This window comes from Aquarana catesbeiana, linkage group LG08, assembly GCF_042186555.1.
Source record: "Aquarana catesbeiana isolate 2022-GZ linkage group LG08, ASM4218655v1, whole genome shotgun sequence".
Taxonomy (NCBI): Eukaryota; Metazoa; Chordata; class Amphibia; order Anura; family Ranidae; genus Aquarana; species Aquarana catesbeiana.
The window spans coordinates 281878157-281902190 of NC_133331.1; the positions used below are offsets into that span (position 1 = coordinate 281878157).

At 44.5% G+C, this 24034-nt stretch overlaps 1 protein-coding gene across 1 annotated transcript in view; it reads left to right on the forward strand.

Moving 5' to 3' along the window:
* Positions 1-24034, forward strand: part of LOC141106756 (uncharacterized) — a 171238-nt gene that overhangs the window by 136591 nt on the left and 10613 nt on the right. Inside the window, exons 21-30 of the mRNA XM_073597683.1 lie at positions 1096-1136; positions 1261-1358; positions 1452-1557; positions 2101-2202; positions 2543-2640; positions 4013-4118; positions 7365-8335; positions 18298-18340; positions 18463-18560; positions 18649-18754. Coding sequence (XP_073453784.1) covers positions 1096-1136; positions 1261-1358; positions 1452-1557; positions 2101-2202; positions 2543-2640; positions 4013-4118; positions 7365-8335; positions 18298-18340; positions 18463-18560; positions 18649-18754 — 1769 coding nt within the window. The remainder of the gene's footprint in view (positions 1-1095; positions 1137-1260; positions 1359-1451; positions 1558-2100; positions 2203-2542; positions 2641-4012; positions 4119-7364; positions 8336-18297; positions 18341-18462; positions 18561-18648; positions 18755-24034) is intronic.

Sequence of the window (24034 nt, forward strand, 5' to 3'; positions counted from 1 at the left end):
TGGCTAAATGGGGTTTATGCAAACAGCTGTGGGCAGGAAGCCTTATACAACGCATTGAGAGGCCGACAGTGCCCACAGCCATTCGCATGTAATCAGACATGCAGCGAATACCTGTGGACGAACAAATAAAATAGAGGACGCTATCCGAGTATAGTAAGTATTAGTACATTTACTGTGCTGGGTAAGGAGCCAGGTTTCAGTTTAGGGCTAAGGTATACAAGGCAGCTGGAAAACACCTAAAGGGCCAAGAGGACACCAGAGGGTGCCAGACTAAGTGCAGCATATGACAACATAGTGAGCACACATAAGTGTCAACTCACAATTGGTTCCTCCACCCCAAACTCGCTTATCCATGTCTTTACGGATCTTGCTTTGTGCACTGGTGCGCAGTCATGTTGGAACAGGAAGGGGTCATCCCCAAACTGTTCCCAAAAAGTTGGGAGCATGAAATTGTCCAAAATGTCTTTGTATGCTGACACCTCAAGGGTTCCCTTCACTGGAACTAAGGGGCCAAGCCCAACCCCTGAAAAACAACCCCACACCATAATCCCCCCTCCACCAAATGATGTGGACCAGTACACAAAGCAAGGTCCATAAAGACATGTATGAGTGAGTTTGGGGTGGAGGAACTTCACTGTCCTGACCTCAACCCAATAGAACACCTTTGGTATGAATTAGAGCGGAGACTGCGAGCCAAGCCTTCTTGTCCACATCAGTACCTGACCTCAAAAATGCACTTCTGGAAGAATGGTCAAACATTCCCATAGACACACTCCTAAACCTTGTGGACAGCCTTCCCAGAAGAGTTGAAGCTGTTTTAGCTGCAAAGGGTGGGCCAACTCAATATTGAACCCTACAGACTAAGACTGGGATTCCAATAAAGTTCATGTGCGTGTAAAAGCAGGGGTCCCAATACTTTTGGTAATTTAGTGTATGTTAGGGGCCACACTTTACAGAGGTTCCTTGATAGGGCATTGTGGCCCACATATGTTCAAAAATGTGATTTTAATATTTAATGCAATGTAACCTTTACAAAAATGTATTCCAAGAACAGATTATAGAGTGGGAGTATATATGACACAAGCATTTCTTCAGTGACGTCATGACAGAGAACCGGCTGCCCCTCACATCACCAGGTAAGAAGAGACTTTCATTTCTTGTAAAGGAGAGAAGGGTATTGAGGATCCACCTAGATACACACATCCTCTGATATAAAGACATAGAAATAATGTATTCAGTCAATGTGTGTGTTTCCTACAGATGGATCCAGTAACAGAAATCCCCCAGAGAGATCTGTCCGTCCTCTGTATTCCCGGGAATCCACACAGGAACATCAGAAGATCCCTCAGGAGAATCAGGCGAGTGGGACTAAGCAATACTTTATGTAAATTGTAAACATTTGCTTAGTGGATATCACATAATAAATATAATGTATGTTTGGTATTTATAAGAATGAATATATTTTCAAAGTTGAAGTTAAAGAGGAAGCAGAAGTGCTGTACGTGAGAGGAGATGATCCACGTAAGGAGGAGGAAATTCCTCCAGAGATCAGCACAGGTGAGTAATAAACACTAAATCCAGAGAAGAGTCCCAGATTCTCCTTGTTCAATCACTACAACAATCTCTTCTTCTCCCCCCTCCTCTGTCAGTAGACAGTAATGGGGAGACAGTATGTGCCCAGTGGGGGAGTCAGGAGACATCAGCCTCTATTAGACTCCGGGTCTCCTCCTCGCCTCCTCACATGATGTCATTGGGGGTTATTTACGAAAGGTAAATTCACTTTGCACTGAAAGTGCACTTGGAAGTGCAGTTGCTCTAAATCTAAGGGGTAGATCTGAAATCAGTGGAAGCTCTGCTGATTTTATCATCCAATCATGTGCAAGCTAAAATGCTGTTTTTTATTTTCCTTGCATATCCCTCTCAGATCTACAGCGACTTTACTTCCAAGTGGACTTTCAGTGCAAAGTGGATTTGCCTTTAGTTAATAAACCCCATTGTGTGTTACCAGCCAAGAGACATGACCAGTTTTCCCCTACACACACTCTTTGGGGTCTTTCATATGTCTCAGTATAGGGGGTTTCACTCTCATCTTTTTCGCAGACCCCGGAGACACCAGAGACACTCGGAGAGATGTCAAAGCTGAGGAGGAGGAAGGACGTGTGAGGATCAAAGAAGAGAAGATCCCTATAGACATCAGCACAGGTGAGCAATCTGTCCTTCCATTTTCCCCCTTGTGGAGACTAAAGTGAAAATCAACAATGAATAAACCTGGATTCCTGTATCAGTTTTCAGGACCAGTCTGAAACGTATCAGTCATATGACACAACATGACAGTTTCTATATGGCAACTCTTGGCTGCCATGTTGGACCTTTACTCTGGGGTACACATGAATAGGAGGCATCTTCTTGCTTTATTCTACATCACATTGCAGCTGTAATTGACTTTTACTGCTTGTGCATGTATATTTTATCTCAACTCTATAAAAATACACTCTTTAAAGTAAACCTACTACTAATTTTGCTGTGTATATTTTTCCTGCAGATGGACCCAGTAACAGCAATACCCCAGAGAGATGTCCTTCTTCTCTTTATTATGGGGATTCCACGCAAGAAGGTCACAGGATCCTCAAAGAGTATGAAGTACGTGAAACTGAGGATCTGGAAAAATAACGTACTGTGCGTAATTGACAAAGACGGTACAAAAATGTAACTGCAAAATTTTAGTTCCTCAGCAGAGACCTTGTGTGTCATCAAAAATGCCTGCTATTACATTTGTTAGTCAGAAAAGCCTCTTCTGTGCACCTCTCTGATTTAGTTTCACTGTTACTAGGACCTGACTTCATGGCTAAGCTCCAGGAGCTGCCATACCATTGATTAAAAAAGAGAAGTATGGGCTTATAGTTTTAGTTTCATCCTAATGCTTGTGAGCTATTAGTACATAAAAAACTTTCCATTCCTCTGAGAAGAAAGGACCACAGTCTTCTCTGGATTTTTTTTGTCGACAGTCTTGTTGGGATTCACCTCCTTTACTTCTCCTCTGTTTGATGTCGGCTGTGGACTGTCTGATGGCTCCTAAGACTTCACACAGCACAGTTCTTATCCCCCTCCCTCATCCTCGCACACAGCTCAGATTGATTCTCTTACTGACAGCCTTTATCTGCACACTGTGTAGCTGGATGATATGCTGCACAGCCACTCTTATCTGGGAACTTTACAGGTCAGAACTGCAGCATTGCAGGCAGCTACACAGTGTGCAGATAGAGGCTGTCTGTAAGAGGGAGAGATGAACTGTGTGCAGTATGGGGATATGAGAAGGAGCTCAATGGGCACAGAATCCATGGAGCATGGGGGGCACAACTGAAATCTGGGGGGGGGGGGGGCAGAGCCCTCCCCAACTCCTTCCCCCTGTATCCAGCCATGTCTATACCATTTATGTTTTTTCCACTTTTAGGGAGAGGGATAGCACAGTGGCTGGAATGGTTTACTGTTCAGGTGTGTGCCTGTTCACTAAGCACGGTCACATCTCCGAGTGGAGGAGGAACAGGAAGAGGGGGTGGACTGCTAAAGTTGTAGCCGCCCACTCTTAACTTTCAAACAGGAAAGGGACCATTGCTGGGACCTACAAGACAGATGAAGTGCCCCTGCTGAGAAAAAAAAGGCGGGGGGAAAGAAATCATAGCTGAATAATAATTTTAGTAATATTTGTTAACTATTTAGCCTATCTCATATTTCTCCTTAATGAGAGTAGCAGAAAACGGAAGTAGCTGGAAGATGTACTTTACAGTGCATGTGTGGAGCTTAAAAGTCTTGGGTGGTAAAAATAAGGGATCAACTGACACTCCAAAAAGTTTGGATTTAAGAGAAGGGTGACTCTATCCCCAGCCCAATGTCCCTATTCTTATCATGTCCCACTTCTTCCAGTCACAGTGCAGAATCAGCCTGTAAATTCACAGCTCTACGTTCTTAAGTTATAGTGTCTTTTTTTTTGTTTGCATTATTTTGTGCTACTCAGGATGAAAAGGTAATTAAAGTAGAAGTAAAAATGGAAGACGGAGAAGAGACAGATGGGGATGATGAGCTGTGTAAGGATGATGAAATCCCTTCAGAGATCCTCACAGGTGAGTAATAAACATTAAATCCAGAGAAGAGTCCCAGATTCTCCTTGTTCAGTCACTACAACAATCTCTTCTTCTCCCCCCTCCTCTGTCAGTAGACAGTAATGGGAGACAGTATGTGCCCAGTGAGGGAGTCCTGAGCCATTAGTCTCTATTAGACACTAATAAAAAAACTGCTTCATTCCTGCACAGCATGGGGAGGGGGATTAACAAAGAGTGATGCAGGCTATATTTATGCACCACTTTTCCTTAGGAAATGCAGGAGATGCTGCTCCTAATTTAACAAAATCGTCACAAGCCCCATTGTTAATTAGAAGCAATTTGCTCCGTGTTCTATGCCATGTTTGTGACAGACACAGCACAGAACAGTACAGCTGGAGCTGCATGCTCTGGATTCCTCTGCACATGGAGGGTTATGGACTGGCCTAGTCCAAGCCCTGATTTGAATGCCATTGAAATGTTGTGGGGTATGAAATGGGCAGCTCATTCAAGAAAACCCACAAACATTTTGAAACTGAAGGAATTGTGCAGGAGGGAGCAGTCAAATATTTCCCCAGTGGACTGCAAGAGACTGCTGGGCAGGTATGCCAAGTTATGCCACCCTTAAAGAGGAAGTAAACCCTGATGGGTTTTATTTCCTCTTTGTTTCCCTACAAAGGTAAAGCATAATGGGCTACTATGCATCACATTGTAGTCCGTTATATGTCACTTACCTGACACAGGAGCCTGCGATGTCACCGCTGTCCCATCTTCCACGAAGCGTCCATCTTTCTTCCGGGTATCGTGGCTCTGGCGCTGTGATTGGCCAGAGCCGCAATGACGTCACTCCCGCGCATGCACGGGAGCTGCCGCTAACGTCACGATCGCCGTTAGAAATGGCACACTCTGTGCGCCGTTGTCTATGGTGCATACGCCGTAGACATCGGTGCCTGTCTCTTGCAAATATTTCCTAAACCGTGTAGGTTTAGAAGATATTTCTTGCACCTACAGGTAAGCCTTAATCTAGGCTTACCTGTAAGTAAAAGTGGTCTGTAAGGGTTTACAACCACTTTAAGATGTCATTTCTGCCAGGAGGGGCATATACCAGCTTCTGAGGCCAAGGATGCACTTAACCTTTTCCACAGTACACTTTTAAATCTGTTAATATTTTTGTAAAATGAATGACTGAAAGGGCAGTGTTTGAATAAAGATTTAATGTTTGCCCACTTAAAGTGGTTGTAATCTCCGTATATCTGTAGTGTTTAATTATCTCTCTCCAAAGCTCTAAGTGCCATGTCTTTCTGCTGCTCCGATCCTCTGTTTATCAGCAGAGTCATTTCTGACAAGTCCTCCAACACAGGAGATAACAGTAGCTGAAAATTTGTGTCAGGGTAGGAGCTTAGAGGTAGATTAGTAGAGAGCTGGTCTATTGAGAGTACTGCTCTGCATGTTCCTTTGTTCCTCTGCCAATGTGAAGGGGGGGTGCCTTTCCTCCAATCGGCTCTCACACAGTGTAAGCCCAGACTCCACACCCACCCCTATGTACTGCTGAAACAGGAAGAAAGATTTTTAACACAATCTTCACTTTCCAAGGAGTGTAGAAAGGGAAAGACAGCAGATATACAAGTACAACTTATGTAGGGAGATTTGTTTCATCTCTGTGTATCATCTGAGGCTGTTCACTTCACTAGGTATAGGAGAGCAAGGGCAGCACAGTGGTGTAGTGGGTAGCACTCTCACCTAGCAGTAAAAAGGGGTCGCTGGTTCGAATCCCAACCACGACAGTACCTGCTTGGAGTTTGCATGTTCTCCCTGTGCCTGCGTGGGTTTCCTCCGGGTACTCCGGTTTCCTCCCACACTCCAAAGACATGCTGGCAGGTCAATTGGCTTCTGTCCAAAAATTGGCCCTAGTATATGAATGTGAGTTGGGGACCTTGGATTGTGGGATCCTTGAGGGTAGGGACCAATGTGAGTGTGCAATGTATGTGTGGAGCGCTTCATAAATTGATGGCACTATATGGGTACCTTAAATAAATAGGGATAATTGTAGACCCGCACCCACACTCACTCAGGTTGAACTGGATGGACTGGTGTCTTTATTCAACCTTACTAACTATGCAACTATGTAAGGAGAGGGTTTACATCCACTTTAAATATGCTGAAAAAAAATCAGAAAATTTATTGGGGTTTACTTACAATTTTACATGACAGTGTGTGTGTGTATATACTGTAAATTTATGCTCCAGTTTTCTTTCAAAGGCTAACAAAATATTGGTAGGGCAACTTGCTTACAGAAACCCTAAAGTGGCCTTATTATGTGATCCGTGAAAAAAGCTGCACCAAAATTTGGCCAGTTCAGCAGGGACCAGCCAAATTTAATTTGATCCTTGTGTGGCAAGCCACATTCGACATGACAAAGTGTAGGTTACAATAAGACCACTTTCATACTGCAGTGCTTCTAAAATGCACTGTGCATATTTATAAAACAACTAGAGCATTTTAAATGTGTTGCATTACAGCACACATTGGTGAATAGCTGGCTGTTAGGATGCCGTCGGGTACCAGCTCCTTAACAATCAGCTGTTTATTGGTTGGTAAAGACGTCGGCGGGTGGTTGTTAAGGAGCTGGAACCCGCCGGGTCCTTAACAACCAGTGATAATGCCTCCCCCCAGTGGTCAGCAGGCTCCAGCAACTCTTGTGCAGGAGCGATGCTCCCCCCCGGAGGAGGGAGGAGGCGGAGGGACAGCAGGGAGCATCTGCACCCAGAAACTGAGGGGAGGAAAAGGCTGGATCGGATACACAGGAGCTGGAAGACTGGCGCTACTGGTGATCATCTGGGGGGGGCATTGTTTACTTCCCTGCTGATTGTTTTGGAAGACAGCATACGCCGGCTCCGTAACAATCAGCTATTCACGGGTTGTTAAGGACATCGGTGGGTGCATGCAGGACTTTTTAAACTGCAGCGCAGCGATGTGAAAAGTTTTGTAGACTTTAAAGGGAAATAATTTTGATGCACTTTTGCTGCACTGTAACGCACTTTTCCAGTGGATCAAAAGTGCATCAGTGGGTAAGGGGTCTAAACAGTCAATTTTGTAAATTACCCCTATTGCTAGGGTTGACATGAACCCCCGTATGACAATTTTTTTTGATGGAAGGAGATGGTAATTGAGTATTCTCTGCCAAGTGCTAGGGAGAAATGTTATCTTTAAATATGTAAAATAAATAAAAGGACTGCCTTCACTCCTCTTTTACTGCCTTATTTCTTCTAGATGGACGCTACAGAAGGTATAGCACCGAGAGAGCACTTGCAATCTCTCCAGATGGTGAAGATTATGATGTCTCATCTGAGTCTTCAGAAGAAGACCTTGTTACCCCAAACCTTCATTCAGGACTTCAGAGGGCAGATCTGTCATTTGATCTTTCTCCACAAGGCAAGAATTGTCCTAGCCACTCACCTCCTCTGAGCAAGCATAAAAGTACTGATGGGGATGGAACCTTCTCATGTACAGAGTGTGAGAAGAATTTTACAGTGAGAGCCAAGCTTATCAAACACCAGAGGACCCACTCAGCTGAAAAACCCTTCTCATGTTCTGAATGCGGGAAAAGTTTCAGGCAGAAATGCCTTCTTCGCAGACATCAAACAAGGCACAACAGTGACAAGCCGTTCTCATGCTCCGAATGCGGGAAAAGTTTTGTCCAAAAATCAGATATCGTCCGACATCAAAGAACTCACACGGGAGAGAAGCCATTTTCATGTTCTGAATGTGGAAAGAGTTTCGCTCGGAAACACTACCTTAACACGCACGAAAAAGTTCATTCTGGGGAGAAGCCGTACTCATGTTCTGAATGTGGCAAATGTTTTTCCCGGAAATCCTATCTCAACACGCATGAGAAGGTTCACACGGGCGAGAAGCCGTTTTCGTGTTCAGAGTGCGGGAAATGTTTTGCTGACAGATACCGCCTCGTCACGCATCATAGAGTTCACACTGGTGACCGACCGTATACTTGTACAGAGTGCGAGAGAAGCTTTGCCCAGAGCTCGGATCTTATTAGGCACAGGAAGGTTCACACTGGCGAACGTCCTTATTCATGTTCTGAGTGCGGGAAAGGTTTCATCAATAAATCGGATCTGATTATCCACGAGAGAATCCACACAGGCGATCAACCATATTCGTGTGCCGAATGTGGGAAACGGTTTTCGCACAAATCTACCCTTAAGTCACATCTAGGAACCCACAGGTGATAAGGTCCTTCCATCACAAAGACAAGCTACTTCCATGTACTGGATTTTCTCTACATGTCGTGGGGCCTGGTTTACAACAGTACATCAATTAATAAATTAAATCTGCTGAATGTATACACTGAATAAAGTTAATATTTCCCAGTTTAATTTATGTACAAATTCAGGGCCTGTGTTTGCTTTTACTTCTCCCTGACCACACAGTTTCAGGCCAAATCAGTTTAGCAACTCCGTAAATAACTTTTCGTCCCGGCCCAGTGATCTCATACGTACTCCACTCACATAATTTATATTGTGAAGGTTATCCCACCTCAGAAAGATAGACAGCTAAGGTCTGAGATGATACATCATTTATGGGTAATAAATGAAGAAACCATCTCCAGACCCTGTTTGTATCAGGTGTAGTGATAGAATGATCAAAACTGAAATGCTACTTTATTAAAGAACATGCAATAGAACTAAATCAAACACATAGCAAAAAAAAAGTCACTACGCTTGGGTAAAATACCAGTAAGCTGCTAGCATTAAAATTGGTAACACCAAATTACTGATATAATGATATATACAGAGTGATGCTAAAATACCAAAAGCAACATATAAACCAAAAAAATGTTATGTGAATCTGAAACAGAAAAATAATATATAAATAGTCAAATACCTAAGTCTACAAAGTGTAAAAAAATTCCCCTGATGATGTATTTTACGACAAAACGCATAGGGCGGGTCCTAAGGACGTGATCACCTTGCATGCTTGCCAGTGTTCGGACGGGACAGAACTGGGAATCTATGTAGTGGTACTGCTTTGCGTTGAATTTATGTTCACATGTGAGTGTGAACTATGGGGTTGACTTAATAAAATTGGAAAGTGTAAAATTTGGTGCAGCTGTGCATGGTAGCAAAGAAGCAACCTCCATATGGAGCTGCCCCTCCTATCCAGCTTCTTTCTGCTTCCCCCGTGTGCTCTCCAGCCCCCTGTGCTCTTTCCCCCCACCCCCTTGTCCCCTGCAGCTCTGCCAGCTTCCCCCCTCAACTCTCCTGGCTTCTGCGGGGGATTTGTCAGAATGGATAATGGAGAAGAGGTTGGTAAATGTGTAATTTACTGACCCCTTCCTTTTCTGAATGGAAAGTCAGTGAACAGTACCAATCACTGACGCTGTCCATTCATAACTGAAGCATACTAAACTGTGTTTAGTATGCTTCAGTTTGTGAATGAATGGGAAGCTCTGTACAGAGCTATTCCTGTCCATTCATTCTGTGCAGCTGAGGCTGCAGAAAAGGGAGGTGGAGGGCTGTGTCCTCAATCTCCTTTCTCTGTCTCAAAGGTGGAATATCAGAGGTCTGTGTAGACCACTGATATTTCACTAAAGCTCCCGAACCGGGCTCTTAAAAAAATTGTAAAAAATAATATAACAAAAAAAAAAAAACGAATAACACCAATGGCGGAACTACTAGGTTCACAAAGGTCACACTTGCGACCGAGCCCTGGCGTTCCACCACCGGGCTTGGAGGAGAGGCCCAAGCCAGGGGTCAGGGGGACCCTTCATGGTTTCTTGCACTGGGGCCCTAAAGGTTCTAGTTATGCCACTGGATGGGGCCTAATTTCATACATTTGATAAGTGTCAGCTTAAACCCTTTCCTGCCTTGTGAGCTTCAAAAGCTCCTTTTGAGATTGTCTGAATCGTCTTTTGAATGGACTTTATTGCACTTCAATGGATTTGGTTATGAAAAGCAGCTATTGTAACTGTGCAGAGTGTGACTACCAAACATTGAGCTCTACCACAAAGCCACCCGCCTCAATAGGCATGCCTACTGACTAGTTCTACCATTGATCTGATAAGCGAGTGACCCAGTTGGAAGAAGACCTTTGTTGTTTGGATTTGGGAGTTCTCCCCTGGTTAACCCAGGGATAAGCGCCTGATATAGATTTTCAGGGGAACCCCACACAAAAAAAGGGTGTGGGGTTCACTTTGAAAATCCATATCAGATGCTTATCCAGGCATGCAGCAAGGTTGCTGGTGTTCAGATCAGAAGGGATGAAGTTCCCAAATAGGTGATTAGGTGGGTCCTCCGTTTGAAGGAATATATGGTTTGTAAATGGCAGCATTTTTAAAAATCTGCTTATAAAAGGCTAGGTCCAACAGGGTATATGGCATCTCATGGACTTATCTCCACTATTTACATTTTTACTGAGCACTGGGAGTATAGCTATTGTTAGAATTCTGGTACTCTGACATTGGACTTCGTATTATGTGAACAAAATAAAGTATTCTGTCAATTGACAATGAAGGAGAGGGGTGGGCAGAGTGAATTCCTGTACTTCGGCGCTCTGAAAGGAACAGAAAAATGTAAGTAGTAATAACAAAAGCGATAACACAAGATGGCATACATCACTTTGGATCTAACCCCTTTATAAACTAGCCGATTTTTAAAAGTATTGCCATTCCTAGAGTTCCACTTTAACCACTTAAGCCCCGGACCATTTGGCTGGCCAAAGACCAGAGCACTTTTTACCATTCGGCACTGCGTCGCTTTAACTGACAATTGCGCGGTCCTGCGAGGTGACTCCCAAACAAAATTGACGTCCTTTTTTCCCCACAAATAGAGCTTTCTTTTGGTGGTATTTGATCACTTCAGCGATTTTTATTTTTTGCGCTATAAACAAAAAAATAGCGACAATTTTGAAAAAAAACACATTATTTTTTACTTTTTGCTATAATAAATATCCCCCAAAAAATATATAAAAAAACATTTTTTTCTGCAGTTTAGGCCGATACGTATTGTACATATTTTTGGTAAAAAAAAAATAAAAATCGCAATAAGCGTTTATTGATTGGTTTGCGCAAAAGTTATAGCGTCTACAAAATAGGTGATAGTTTTATGGCATTTTTATTAATAATTTTTTTTTTTTTACTAGTAATGGCAGCGATTTTCATCGTGACTGCCTCATTATGGCGAACAGATCGGACACTTTTGGCGCTATTTTTGGGACCATTCACATTAATACAGCGATCAGTGTGATTAAAAATGCATTGATTACTGTGTAAATGTGACTGGCAGTGAAGGGGTTAATTGCTAGGGGGCAGTGAAGGGGTTAAGTGTGTCCTAGGGGGTGATGCTAACTGTGGGGGGAGGAGCTGTGTGTGACACGACACTGATCACCGCCCCCGATTACAGGAAGCTGTGATCAGTGTCATTAGGCAGATCGGGGAAATGCTTGTTTACATTAGCATTTCCCAGTTCTGCCTCTCCGTGAGATGATCGCAGGTATCCCTGCGGAGATCGAGTCAGCGGGAACCGCGATCACACTCACGGAGCTCGCGGCGGGCGCGCCCGCAAACCGCTTCTTAAGGGGCCACGTACAGGTATATTAATTTGCCTGTACGTGCCCTTCTGCCACCGTATATCGGCGTGAGGCGGTCGGCAAGTGGTTAAAGGAGTTGTGTATTAAAGAGGATCTTTAGTCCCCCCCAAAAAATGTAAAGTCAGCCGCTACAAATACTGTAGGACACTTACCTGTCCAGGGATCCAGCTCTGTCCTCACCCAGGCTGGTTCTTTGCCCATCTTTGGTCCAAATCATTTGGTGGAGGGGGGGTTATGGTGTGGGGTTGTTTTTCAGGGGTTGGGCTTGGCCCCTTAGTTCCAGTGAAGGGAACTCTTAAGGTGTCAGCATACCAAGACATTTTGGACAATGCTCCCAACTTTGTGGGAACAGTTTGGGGATGGCTCTTTCCTGTTCCAATATGACTGCACACCAGTGCACAAAGCAAGGTCCATAAAGATATGGATGAGCGAGTTTGGGGTGGAGGAAGTTGACTGGCCTGCACAGAGTCCTGACCTCAACCCGATAGAACACCTTTGGGATGAATTAGAGCGGAGGACTTCTCGCCCAACATCAGTGCCTGACCTCACAAATGCGTGAACGTGGGGTAATGTTTTTGAAAAACACAGCTGTAGGTGCATTTTTAATGCTACTTTTCTCCTGTCAGGAGAAGAGTTCAGGAGAGCATTGCATGCAAGAGGCCTAATGAATAGGAATATTAGCATTCAAGACCCACAGAACCCAATATAGTCATACAGTCACAATAAATATATTATTTATGAATAAAATGTTGTTTATTTGTTGTACTTTTCTTAAAACGTTACAAAACTGACGGTGACTGTTTGGAGCCTGAGCCGCCACTAGGGGGCGAACGTCCGCCGTGTGAGGGAAAGAAGTGTCCTCGGTACAGGGAGTCGTCGGCCATTTTGTTGGAGCCCGGAAAACCTTGAGAAAGGATTTTTCCTACATAAAGAAATTTCCCGGAGGGGCTGTGAGGCTGGAGAGTGTGTGCCCAGTGAGGAGGAGGTAATAATGTCTTTTTATTATGACAAAAGGAGGTCCCGGTACTCTGTGTGTGGACTGGATGGGGGGGGGGGGGGGGGGGTCATGTCACCTCCACAGATCCTCATCTTCTTGCAAGCCCTCTGATGTGGAGAACATTAGATGGTCCTCATTTCTGGGGGGGGTGGGGTATTCTCCAGAAAACCAGAACAGCCAGCTTCACTTCGCCGCAATCCGATAAATCACGCGCATCTGTAATGCACATTACATGAAAAGGGGCGGTACCATTCATTTTAAATGGCGCCCCAATGCACTAAAGGCAGGTGATGCACCATGCAGCAGTAGTGCATCGTGTTTGCAAAAAAAAACAAAAAACGGCCATCTGCTGAGTTTACTGCAATGAGGTGCGTTGGCGGCCTATTTATAATGTATCGACTGCCTTTAACGTAACGCACATTACCGTGGAAACGCACCCCGTCGTTTACACTTGTTTCGCCCTCTAAAAAGTGACCCACCATTGATCTTTTTTAGTGTGCGTTAGACAGGCGGTGTGGGTGTTATGTCGCCTCTATTTACTACCTGTTATAACCCCTAAAACCCTGCCGTTTCAGCTCTGCCGTGTTCTTTTAAATGGGCTGCGGACGGAACTGCTCATAGAAAACGATGGTGGGAATAACTTTTGCGGCGCAGCAATGCAAAGCATCGTGGCCACGGCATGTGTACACCCATAGGCGTGCGCACAGGGTGTGCCAAGTGTGCCTGGGCACACCCTAATCACCCTGTGTGGTGCAGATTCTCCCTGTTTAAACTCCTGATATGAATAAAAATAAAATAATAATACTAATAAAACCTACTGACACCATCCACTGCCTTACCGACACCAATCTCTGCCTTACTTGCATCCGCCACTGCTCTACTGACACCGTCATTATGTATACACATGCACACCTATATGTATTTGAGCTTTGAGGTGCACACCCTAATGCAATAGGCTGTGCACACCTATGTACACACCCCATCTGCTGTCTTTGCAGCTTAAAGCGGAGTTCCACACACATTTCTAACTTTTCATTAAAAGCTTTCTTGCAGCATAATCATTGTGCAATGGGAATTATTTTTCTTTTTCTGAAAGGTTACCTGGATATTCCAGTTTCCAATCGAGCTTTGTCTCTGCGGATATGTCCGTCATATCAGGCGGCGCTATGAGGAGCTATGTGTCATAATTCCCAGGAGTCAGTGTAGATGGCCGCCGCTCGTACAAGAACGGAGCTGTGCATGCTGGTCGCTCAGCTGCACCGGAACCCGGAAGAAAGTGCTTGTGGGCTTCACATGCCCACAAGCAATATGGAACATGCCAGGGATAGAAGAATATAAGACATCGGCAATCGAGAAGCGATCGATCCCTAAACCATAATATAAATAATAGTATTTTAAAAAATATATTCATCCAAAAAAAAAAAAAAATGTTATAGTTGGAACTACGCTTTAAGGGATATGTAAAGGTTCCGTTTTAAAAACAAAAATGTCATACTTACCTCCTCTGTGCAGTTGGTTTTGCACAGAGTGGCCCCAATCCTTCTCTTCTGAGGTCCCTCAGTGGCGCTCATAGCACCTCCTCTTCTCGAGTGCCCCGTTGGAGAGGTGCTCCCCCTTGGGGCACTCGTGCGGGCGCACTCCCGTGTCCTGCTGCTGCGTCCATTGACACAGACAGCAGGACTCGGCCCCGCCCCCCGGCTCCCGTGTCATTGGATTTGATTGACAGCAGCGGGAGCCAATGGCTGCGCTGCTATCAATCTATCCAATCATTACCCGAGATACTGGCTGGAGCTGGTATGCTTGTCCCTGTCGCTGGAAAGACCGGGTTCAGGTAAGTAAAAGGGGGGCTCTGGGGGGCTGCTGCATCAGAGGAGGTTTTTCACCTTAAAGCGGAGGTTCACACAAAAATTGAACCTCCGCTTTTTGGAACTCTCCCCCCCCTCCGGTGTCACATTTGGCACCTTTCAGGGGGGAGGGGGGTGCAGATACCTGTCTAAGACAGGTATTTGCAGCCACTTCCGGCATAGACTCCCACGGGAGTCTATGCCTCTTTCTGTCCCCCCAAGCTGTCTGCTGGGACACACACGGGTTGCAGGAGATAGCGGGGACCAGTTAGGACGCGCAGAGCGACTCGCGCATGCGCAGTAGGGAATCGGGACGTGAAGCCGCAACGCTTCACTTCCTGATTCCCTCACAGAGAATGGCGGCGGCAGCTGCCGAGGACCAAAGGACGGTTCGGCCTCGGGTGCCGACACCGCTGGATTCGGGGACTGGTGAGTGTCCTTATTTTAAAAGTCAGCAGCTACAATATTTGTTTCTAATTTCTAATGCATAGAATGTATTAAGGTGAAAAACCTTGAGGATTTACAACCCCTTTAACTGCTTGCCGACCGTATACTGTATATATACGGCAGCAAGGCGGCTCTCCTGGGCAGTATCGCGTGCTTGGACACAGTGGGAGCCAATCGGCGTATCTGACGCAACGTCAGCCAGGACCCGCCGATTTTTTCAGGTCACAGTAAGAACGACAGTCTGCCTATGTAAACAAGGCAGATCGCCATTCTGTGAGAAGGGAAGGTTGGGATCTCTGCCTTCTCATAGTACAAGCACAGGTTAGGCACACAGTTAACCCCTTGATTGCCCCTGATGTTAACCCATTCCCTGCCAGTGTCATTAGTACATTGTCAGTGCATATTTTTAGCACTCATCTCTGTATTCGTGTCACTGGTCCCCAAAGAGTGTCAGTTAGGGGTCCCATTTGACTGCCGCAATGTGGCTGTCCCGTTTTAAGTCACTGATCTTCGCCATTATTGTAAAAAAAAAAAAAGATTTTTATAAATCTATTCTATAGGTTGTAGATGCTATAGCGTTTGCGCAAACCAATCAATATACGCTTTTTGGGATTTTTTTTTTACCAAAAACATGTAGCAGAATACATACTGTATTGGCCCAAATTGATGAAAAAAAATTTGATTTTTCAAAAAAAAATATTTATTGGGTATGTTTTATAGCAAAAATGAAAAAATAATGTTTTTTTTTTTTTCAAAATTGTCGATAGCACAAAAAAATAAAAAACAGCAGAGGTGATCAAATACAGCGCCGAACGGCCACGCAATTGTCAGTTAAAGTAACGCAGTGCCGTATCGCAAAAAAAAAATGGCCTGGTCATAAAGGGGGGTAAACCTTTGGGAGGTCAAGTTAAGGGTTAGTTCACTTTTGTCCATGTGAATCAATTGTTAATGTGTAAAAAAAGTCCCCCAAATTTTTTTTTAATAAAATGTAACAATTAAAAACAACTTCTAGTTATTTGGTTATAAAAGGTCCAAATCACATGAAAAAAATGGAGGAACAATGAACCTTCATTGTACCTGCATTTTTTTCGTGTGATTTGGGACTTTTATAACCAATTAACTAGAACTTGTTTTTAATTGTTACATTTTATAAAAAAATGTTTTTTGGGGTTTTTTGGGACTTTTTTTTACACATTAACAATTGATTCACATGGACAGATTCACTCACATGTGTTTTTGCATGATTACTTAATAATGTGTTTTTAGGTTTGCCCAATCTTCTTTTGTCTTTCTATATATGTTGAATTAAAGCGGAGGTCCGCTAAAAAAAAAATATTAAAAGCCAGCAGCTACAAATACTGCAGCTGCTGACTTTTAATATATGGACACTTACCTGTCCAGGGAGCCCGCGATGACGGCAGCCGAAGCCGATCCATCCTTCGGCTCTCGGCTGCTGCCGCCGCCATCCTCGGTAAGGGAATAAGGAAGTGAAGCCGTGCTTCCCTGGTTCCCTACTGCGCATGCGTGAGTCGCGCTGTGCGTCCTCTCAGGTCCCTGCTGTGTTCTGCGTCTCACAGAATACAGCGGGGGAGGACGGGGTAGGCGCCGGAAGTGGCATAGGTCACCGCAAGCGCCACGGTGATCTATGCCAGGAAGTGGGAGCAAATACCTGTATTAGACGGGTATCTGCTTCCTCCTCCCCCCTGAAAGGTGCCAAATGTGACACCGGAGGGGGGGAGGAATACAAAAAGTGGAAGTTCCATGTTTGGGTGGAACTCCACTTTAAGTATTTCATTCTTGGAGATAGCAGCATACATTTACACATATTTTTTCACTTATAATATCATATTTTATATAGTATTGATCATATCATTAAGCTTGGTGAGCGCAGAATAACTAAACTATATACCTTAGTTCACTTTTACCAAAAAAACTCCCTATACAGAGAAGAGGCATCTGTAGATGAAAACAAACTGTGCAGCTTTCACCAAAGTTAAATAATGCCCTTGCCATAGGTGTAGGCCATTTACGTACCTCATGAAGCATGACGGGAAAATTCCTAGAACATTAGTAAAAGAGATCTAGCTTTTACTGTTCACCTTCACTATCACAGGTGCGAGCTCTCCAACTCTGAACTCAGAGCTACTGCATTAGTGGGGAGAAAGTGCATGAGAGGGGGTTCGAATCAGGGAAAGAACTCCCTCCTGTGATGTTGGAGGTGAATAGCAACAGCTTAGCAACGTCCTAGGAGTTTTTCAGTCAGGCTTCATGAGGTAAACGGCCTACACATATAGCAAATGCATTTTTCAGCTTTAGTCAAAGCTGCACAGTTTATTTTCATCTACAGACACCCATTGTCTGCATAGACAGTTTTTTGGTAAAGGCGAACTACCCCTATAAAACCTTCCTGCCTGGCCCATAGCAGAATGATGGCCAGGCGGTGGTTTTGCCATCCTGCCTGGACGTCATATGACGTTCTTTGCATTATGCTGCTCGTGAGCGCCCCCGGGGGGGCACGCAGCACAGCGATCAGTGGTGAGCTGTGTCCCCTGGGTAAAGAGCTGATGCCGTAGACTCTTTATCATGTGATCAGCTGTGTCCAATTACAGCTTATCACATGTAAACAAATGCAGGTTATCAGCATTCCTTTCCTCAGTGCTGTCAGGGTCTGAGGAAAGAAAAAACGACAAGTTGCAGTTACAGGGGACATTTACACTGATCATCAGGGCACTGATCAGTGTCCTAATTATCAGTGCAGCCCCATCAGTGTCCATAAGTGCCGCCTTATCAGTGCAGCCTCATCACTGCTCATCAGTGCCCATCAGTGCAGCTTATCAGTGCAGCTTATCAGTACAGCCTCATCACTGCCCATCAGTGCAGCTTATCAGTAAAGCCTCATCACTGCCCATCAGTGCAGCTTATCAGTGACTATCAGTACAGCCTCATCAGTGCCCATCAGTGCAGCTTATCAGTAAAGCCTCATCAGTGCCCATCAGTGCAGCTTATCAGTGACTATCAGTACAGCCTCATCAGTGCCCATCAGTGCAGCTTATTAGTGCCCATCGGTGCAGCCTCACCAGTGTTCATCAATGCAGCCTCATCAGTTCACCCATCGGAGATGCCCAGCCAAACGAGCTCAGGCTGGACGTCTCCTTTAATGGTGGGGGGTGGATTGGGATCAATAGTGTCTTGGTATAATTTTGAGAAGATTTGATTATATTCTAGTGACTTTTCAGATCATCCTTCATTTCATGCACAGATTTAAACACACCAGAGGAGTGGGGAGTCTATGGAAGGACCCAAGGATCTGTAGAAGTACATCATGATGGAGAACCGGCCGCCCCTCACATCACCAGGTAAGAGGAGACTTTCATTTCTTGTAAAGGAGAGAAGAGTATTGAGGATCCACCTAGATACACACATCCTCTGATATAAAGACATAGAAACAATGTATTCAGTCAGTGTGTGTTTCCTACAGATGGATCCAGTAACAGAAATCCCCCAGAGAGATGTCCCCGTCCTCTGTATTCCCGGGACTCCACACAAGAAGATCAAGAGATCCCTCAGGATGACGAGGTAGCTGATCAGAACAAATAAGATTCTTCTATTACATTCAGTTATACATCTGATTTTTTTAAATTATGATCTGTTTTGTCTTATTAAGAATTTTGGCCTGGTTGTGGTTAAAGTCGAAGAGGAAGAAGAGACATATATGATGGGTGAAGATCCGTGTAAGGAGGAGGATGAAATCCCACCAGAGATCAGCACAGGTGAGTAATAAACAGTAAATCCAGAGAAGAGTTCCAGATTCTCCTTGTTCAGTCACTACAACAATCTCTTCTTCTCCCCCCTCCTCTGTCAGTAGACAGTAATGGGGGAACACTATCGGGGAGGGGGGGATGAATTAAGCTTCGTGCTGTGTCGGTGTTGTGCCACGACTGTAACTCCCATGCACATGCACAGGAGTGACATCATTATGGCTCAGCCATTCAAACAGCTGGAGCTCGCGAACCTGGAAGGAAGACTGGGTGGAGATGGAAGCCTTGTCAGCAGTCACAGCGCATCACTGGAGGGATCTGTTTAACAGGTAAGTCTTTCATATTGTGCTAGCATGCGATGCCATTATCTTCCAGAGGAGCCAGAAGTTGTTTTTTTTTCAGGACTGAACTAACGCTTTAACCACTTCCCTATCTGGCAAATTCTGGCATTTCTCTCCTACATGTAAAAATCATTTGTTGTTGCAATTTGTCACACGGTATTTGCACAGCAATTTTTCAAACCTTTTTTTTTTTCAAATATACACTGCAAAAAAACACTATATATAACCCATTTTTTGCTATAATTTAAAGATGATGTTATGTTGAGTAAATAGGTACCTAAAATGTCACTCTTTAAAATTGCGCACACTCTTGGAATGGCTCCAAACTACTTAAAAATCTCCATAGGCGACACTTTAAAATGTTTACAGTTTACCAGTTTAGAATTACAAAGGAGGTTTAGAGCTAGAATTAAAGCTCTTCCTATAACGTTTGTGGTGATACCTCATATGTGTGCTGCAAACTCTGTTTACATATGCAGAAGTGAGCTACGTATGCATTCGCTTCTGCGTGTGAGCACGAGGGGACGGGGCACTTTAACATTTTTTATTATTATTATTATTTATTTTATTTTGATTTTTGTATTTTTATACCATCCCTTTAGTTTTGTTTTTGTTTATCACTTTTTTTATTTCCTATTGCAAGAAATGTAAACATCCCTTGTAAAAGGAATAAGGCTTGACAGGTCCTCTTTATGGAGATATCTGGAGTCAATAAGACCCCAAATATCTTCTCTACCCTGTAAAGCATGAGGAAATAAAAAAAAAAAACATCAATCTCTCTTTCCAGGGGAAAAAAATGGCAGTGTTTACATCTGCCAGAGCCAGAAGTGACGTCATGATGTCGCTGCCGGCCTCCCAAGATCATGGAGATGGGTGGGGACCACCCAATCCATGGCCAGCTCTATGGTAAACTGCTTCGGGATCGGATCTTGGGCTTCCCAATCTCACAGGAGAGCCCCGAGAGGTGCCAGATTGGATGCTGAAAAAAGGAAGCTATCACACACCAGAGGGATCAATAATATCCACATTCATTGCATAAGATATCCACAAGCAAGACTTTGACAGTTTCTGCCCTAGGACTGCCCTTCTAAAGCGTTTTACCCAATAGTTCGTAAAGAATGACACCCGAACATTTTATATTCCTGATATGTACCTGCTGTACCATGTACTTGTATGAAAAAGTCTCCTGTTCTCTTTGTGTTGTCTCCTATGTGTAAAATCCCTGGTGTTCCTGCAAGTCCCTTTTGCTTTTCTATTTCAAGCTGACCACACTAGGTATAGAAGCACATCCTTTGCAGCATGGTCATTTTCTGACTGTGCTAGGAGAATAGCCTGCCTGTCCCCCCCACCACAGCCATTCACTGTGAAGATCACTGTACTGCAGTTTTTCCACCTTCACTTCTCTAAGCCCTTTAAGCCATAAAGGTGTTTATAATGTTTCTTTTTATATATATATATATATATATACCGTATTTATCGGCGTATAACACGCACTTTTTTCCCCTTAAAATCAGGGGAAAATCATGGGTGCGTGTTATACGCCAATCCCCACTGTCTGTGAAAAAAAAAAGACCAAGCGCCGCCGAAAAAGACAGAGCCGAGTGCTTGGCTCCGCTCACAGTCATGCCGCCCCGCCTCCCTGCTGTTTCAGAGAGGATGAGAGGAGCGAGTGCTGCCAAAAAAGACCGAGCCGAGTGTACTGTGTACTCGGCTCCGCTCCTAGTCCCACCCAGCTCCTATGATGGACATAACACTGGTCCAATGGCGGGACTGCGAGCGGAGCCGAGTACACAGTACTTCGCTCCTCTCATCCTCTCTGAAACAGCAGGGAGGCGGCGTGACAACCCGAGTACACAGGCTATCTCAATGGCAAATTTAAACAATTAAATGTTGCAAACAGCACATGACACTGGGCAAGGCTGCATATGACAATGGGCAAGGCTGCAAATGGACACTGATCATTCTGCAATGATGGACAAGGCTGCAGATGAACACTGATGAGGCTGCATTGATGGGCATTTAAATGTAAGTTTTTTTCCTTAAACTTCCCTCCTAAAAGTATTGTTCCTTAAAATGCCCTCCTAAACTTGGGCTGCGTGTTATATACCGTTAAATACGGTATATATTATGCAAACATTTTGACTTTAATTTATATTTTAACATCTTCCCAGACCTTTAAGAGGTTCCAAATGCCAGGAGGTGAAGGCGGGCATTCTGATCACATGAACGCTGTGATTAGCTGTCACAGCAGTCACATGACCAGAAAGCTTCCGATCACAAGTATGCATCGGGAGCTTTCCGGTACCTGCTGGTAGAAAGATGTTTATACCTAGGGCTGCGTATATGCACCCTCTCTGCGTTAAAGCCCACCCACTGAGAAGCCGCATATTTGCATACGGCCGGCGGGAAGAGGTTAAACCGAATGGATTATTTTACAAGGTGAGGGTTCACATATACTTTACACATAGAGACTAAGCCCTATTAAGTGGAACACATTAGAGGGGCAGTCCGAGGGCAAGGACTATCGGAGTCATGCTGATGGATATCCCATGCAATAAATGGCGATATTAGTGATCCCTCCGGTGTGCGATGGCTTCGTTTTTACAACATCTAAGTAGATAGAACTTTTTCTGGTCTCTAAGCCAGCCTTTTTCTACCAGGTTGCCTTCCAATTTCAATAGGAATGCCTTGGAAAAATGCCTAAAAATTCTCCAAAAAGTGTATACCAGCCACGGGGTGGATGAAGCCTGCCTTTTGGTTACACAAAGCCACAAAACCATTACAACATTCTAGCCGCTTCGTAACAACCAATGATGTCATTGGAGGATGTTGGGTGCCTGCACAGCATCCTTGTTTGCCCCTCCTCTGCCCCTATCTTCAGCACTGGGGTTACATTGGCTGAGTGAGGGAGAGAAACTGAGGGAGAAGAGAAACATTGGAATACTAGTCAGTACCAGGTAGATTTGATTTGGAAGAAACAATCACCTCTAAGAATGGGTGTCCTACATGTGTGGCTGTTGCGCATTATGTAAAACTAATAGTTTAATGTTTACATTTTAGAATGGGGTACTTCCAACATTTTTGAATTGTTACAGGAATAGGAGGGGAGCAGAAATCTGCCAGTGGAATAACTTGTTCTGGTGACAGTCTAATGGGATATGCACTCACTTTGAAGAGATATTCTCTTACTTCCTGCTGTGGAGACAGCAAAAAAAAAAACTGACAGGGGTTCTAACCCATCCCAGACACTGTCCAAAGCTAAAAAAAAAAAAAAAAAGTTTTGGCTGCACACATTTTAAAGCTGAAGTTTAATATACTTAAAGCGGAGTTCCACCCCGAAATGGAACTTCTGCTTTAAGGGAGGTGACCCCCTGACATGCCACATTTGGCATGTAATTTTTTTTTGGGGGGGGGAGCCAGTACCCTCTTTTCAGAGGATCCCAGCTCCCACTTCCTCCAGGCGCACCGTGGAACTGGAAGGGAGATCACCTCTCCCCCTCCCTCTCGGCAATCATCTGAGACACGTCACGGGTCCCAGATGGTTGCCAGTCACAGCGCGGCTCGCGCATACGCAGTGGGTGCCCAGCTGTGAAGCCACAGCCTGGCGCCCACACTTACAATGCCGGCGCTGCAGAGAGGAGAGGAGACGCTCCCCCGCATCGCTGGACCCTGGGGCAGGTAAGTGTTCGATTATTAAAAGTCAGAAGCTGCAGTATTTGTAGCTGCTGACTTTTGTTATTTTTTTTTTTAGCAGAACTCCTCTTTAAAGTGGTTGTAAACTCTCACTTTGTAAAACAACCCATTCCGTTTAAAATAGAAATGAAGGCAAAAAGATTTGTATATGGATATAAAAAAAATAAATATAACATTATAAATACCCTTTTTTCCCTTTTTATAAATGATCACATTCCCTCTGTTCTCAGCTGCATAAAAGCTGGGTTGGGGGGGGGGGGGAAGCAACAACAAACTGATCTTCCCAGTGAATAGCTGTGTAGCAGGGGCGTGTCAGGACTCGTGTGATAATTTGAAGAGTGAAGCCTGAGTTCCCAGTATAGCTTGAGAACTGACCACAGTGTGCTCTCCTGCTTGGTGTGGTCAGTTATTAATAGGAAAGCAGAGGGACTGACAGGAACACCAGGGATTTCACACAAAGGAAGGAATACAAAGAGAACAGGATACTTTCACATAAAAGTACATGGTACAGCAGGCACATATCAGGAATATGAAGTGTTGGGGTAACAGACGCTTTACGTTTTGCCCTCCCTGATTCCTCCCTCCTTCCTCATTAACATGCTATTATCATTTTCAGATAATTATTTCCATTTTTACAAAATAATTAAATTGATGACATTACTGGGCCAGCAGGCTGCTGTACAACAACACCCTGCCTCAGTTCCCCTCTCAGGCTGGGTTCACGCTGTGTGCGGACGTGGCTCATAGTAGGGGTCTGGTGCATCCCTCTTCTCTGTTTCAGGGACGAATCAGACCTAAATTGTTGCCTAGATTCAGACCTGAAACAGAGCCAAAGACGCATAGGACCCTTGTGCGTTGCGCTTCGCGGCCGCCCGGGAGATGTGTGAACCGGCTCCTTTGAGAGCCCGTCAGTCTCCTGTCATGCGAATCGGATGCGGAGAAATCCCCATCCAATTTGCATCAGTGTGAACACAGCCTCTAGAACTCTCAGACATGAAGTAAGCAAGGAGCTGGTTCTTGGGAGTTATGCAAACATCAACATACCTTGAAGGTAGATGACAGTCTGGAGTAGGGTTGCCACTTCATCCCTTTAAATCTGAACACATATTAATTACACAGGTTCTGTGGCTGATTAAGGTGGTAATTAAACTCACTTGGTGCCTTATCTGCATTAAATTAGCCTCAGAACCCGTGTAATTAATGTGTTCAGGTTTAAAGGGATGGGGTGGCAACCCTAGTCTAGAGGAGTGGGCTTTCC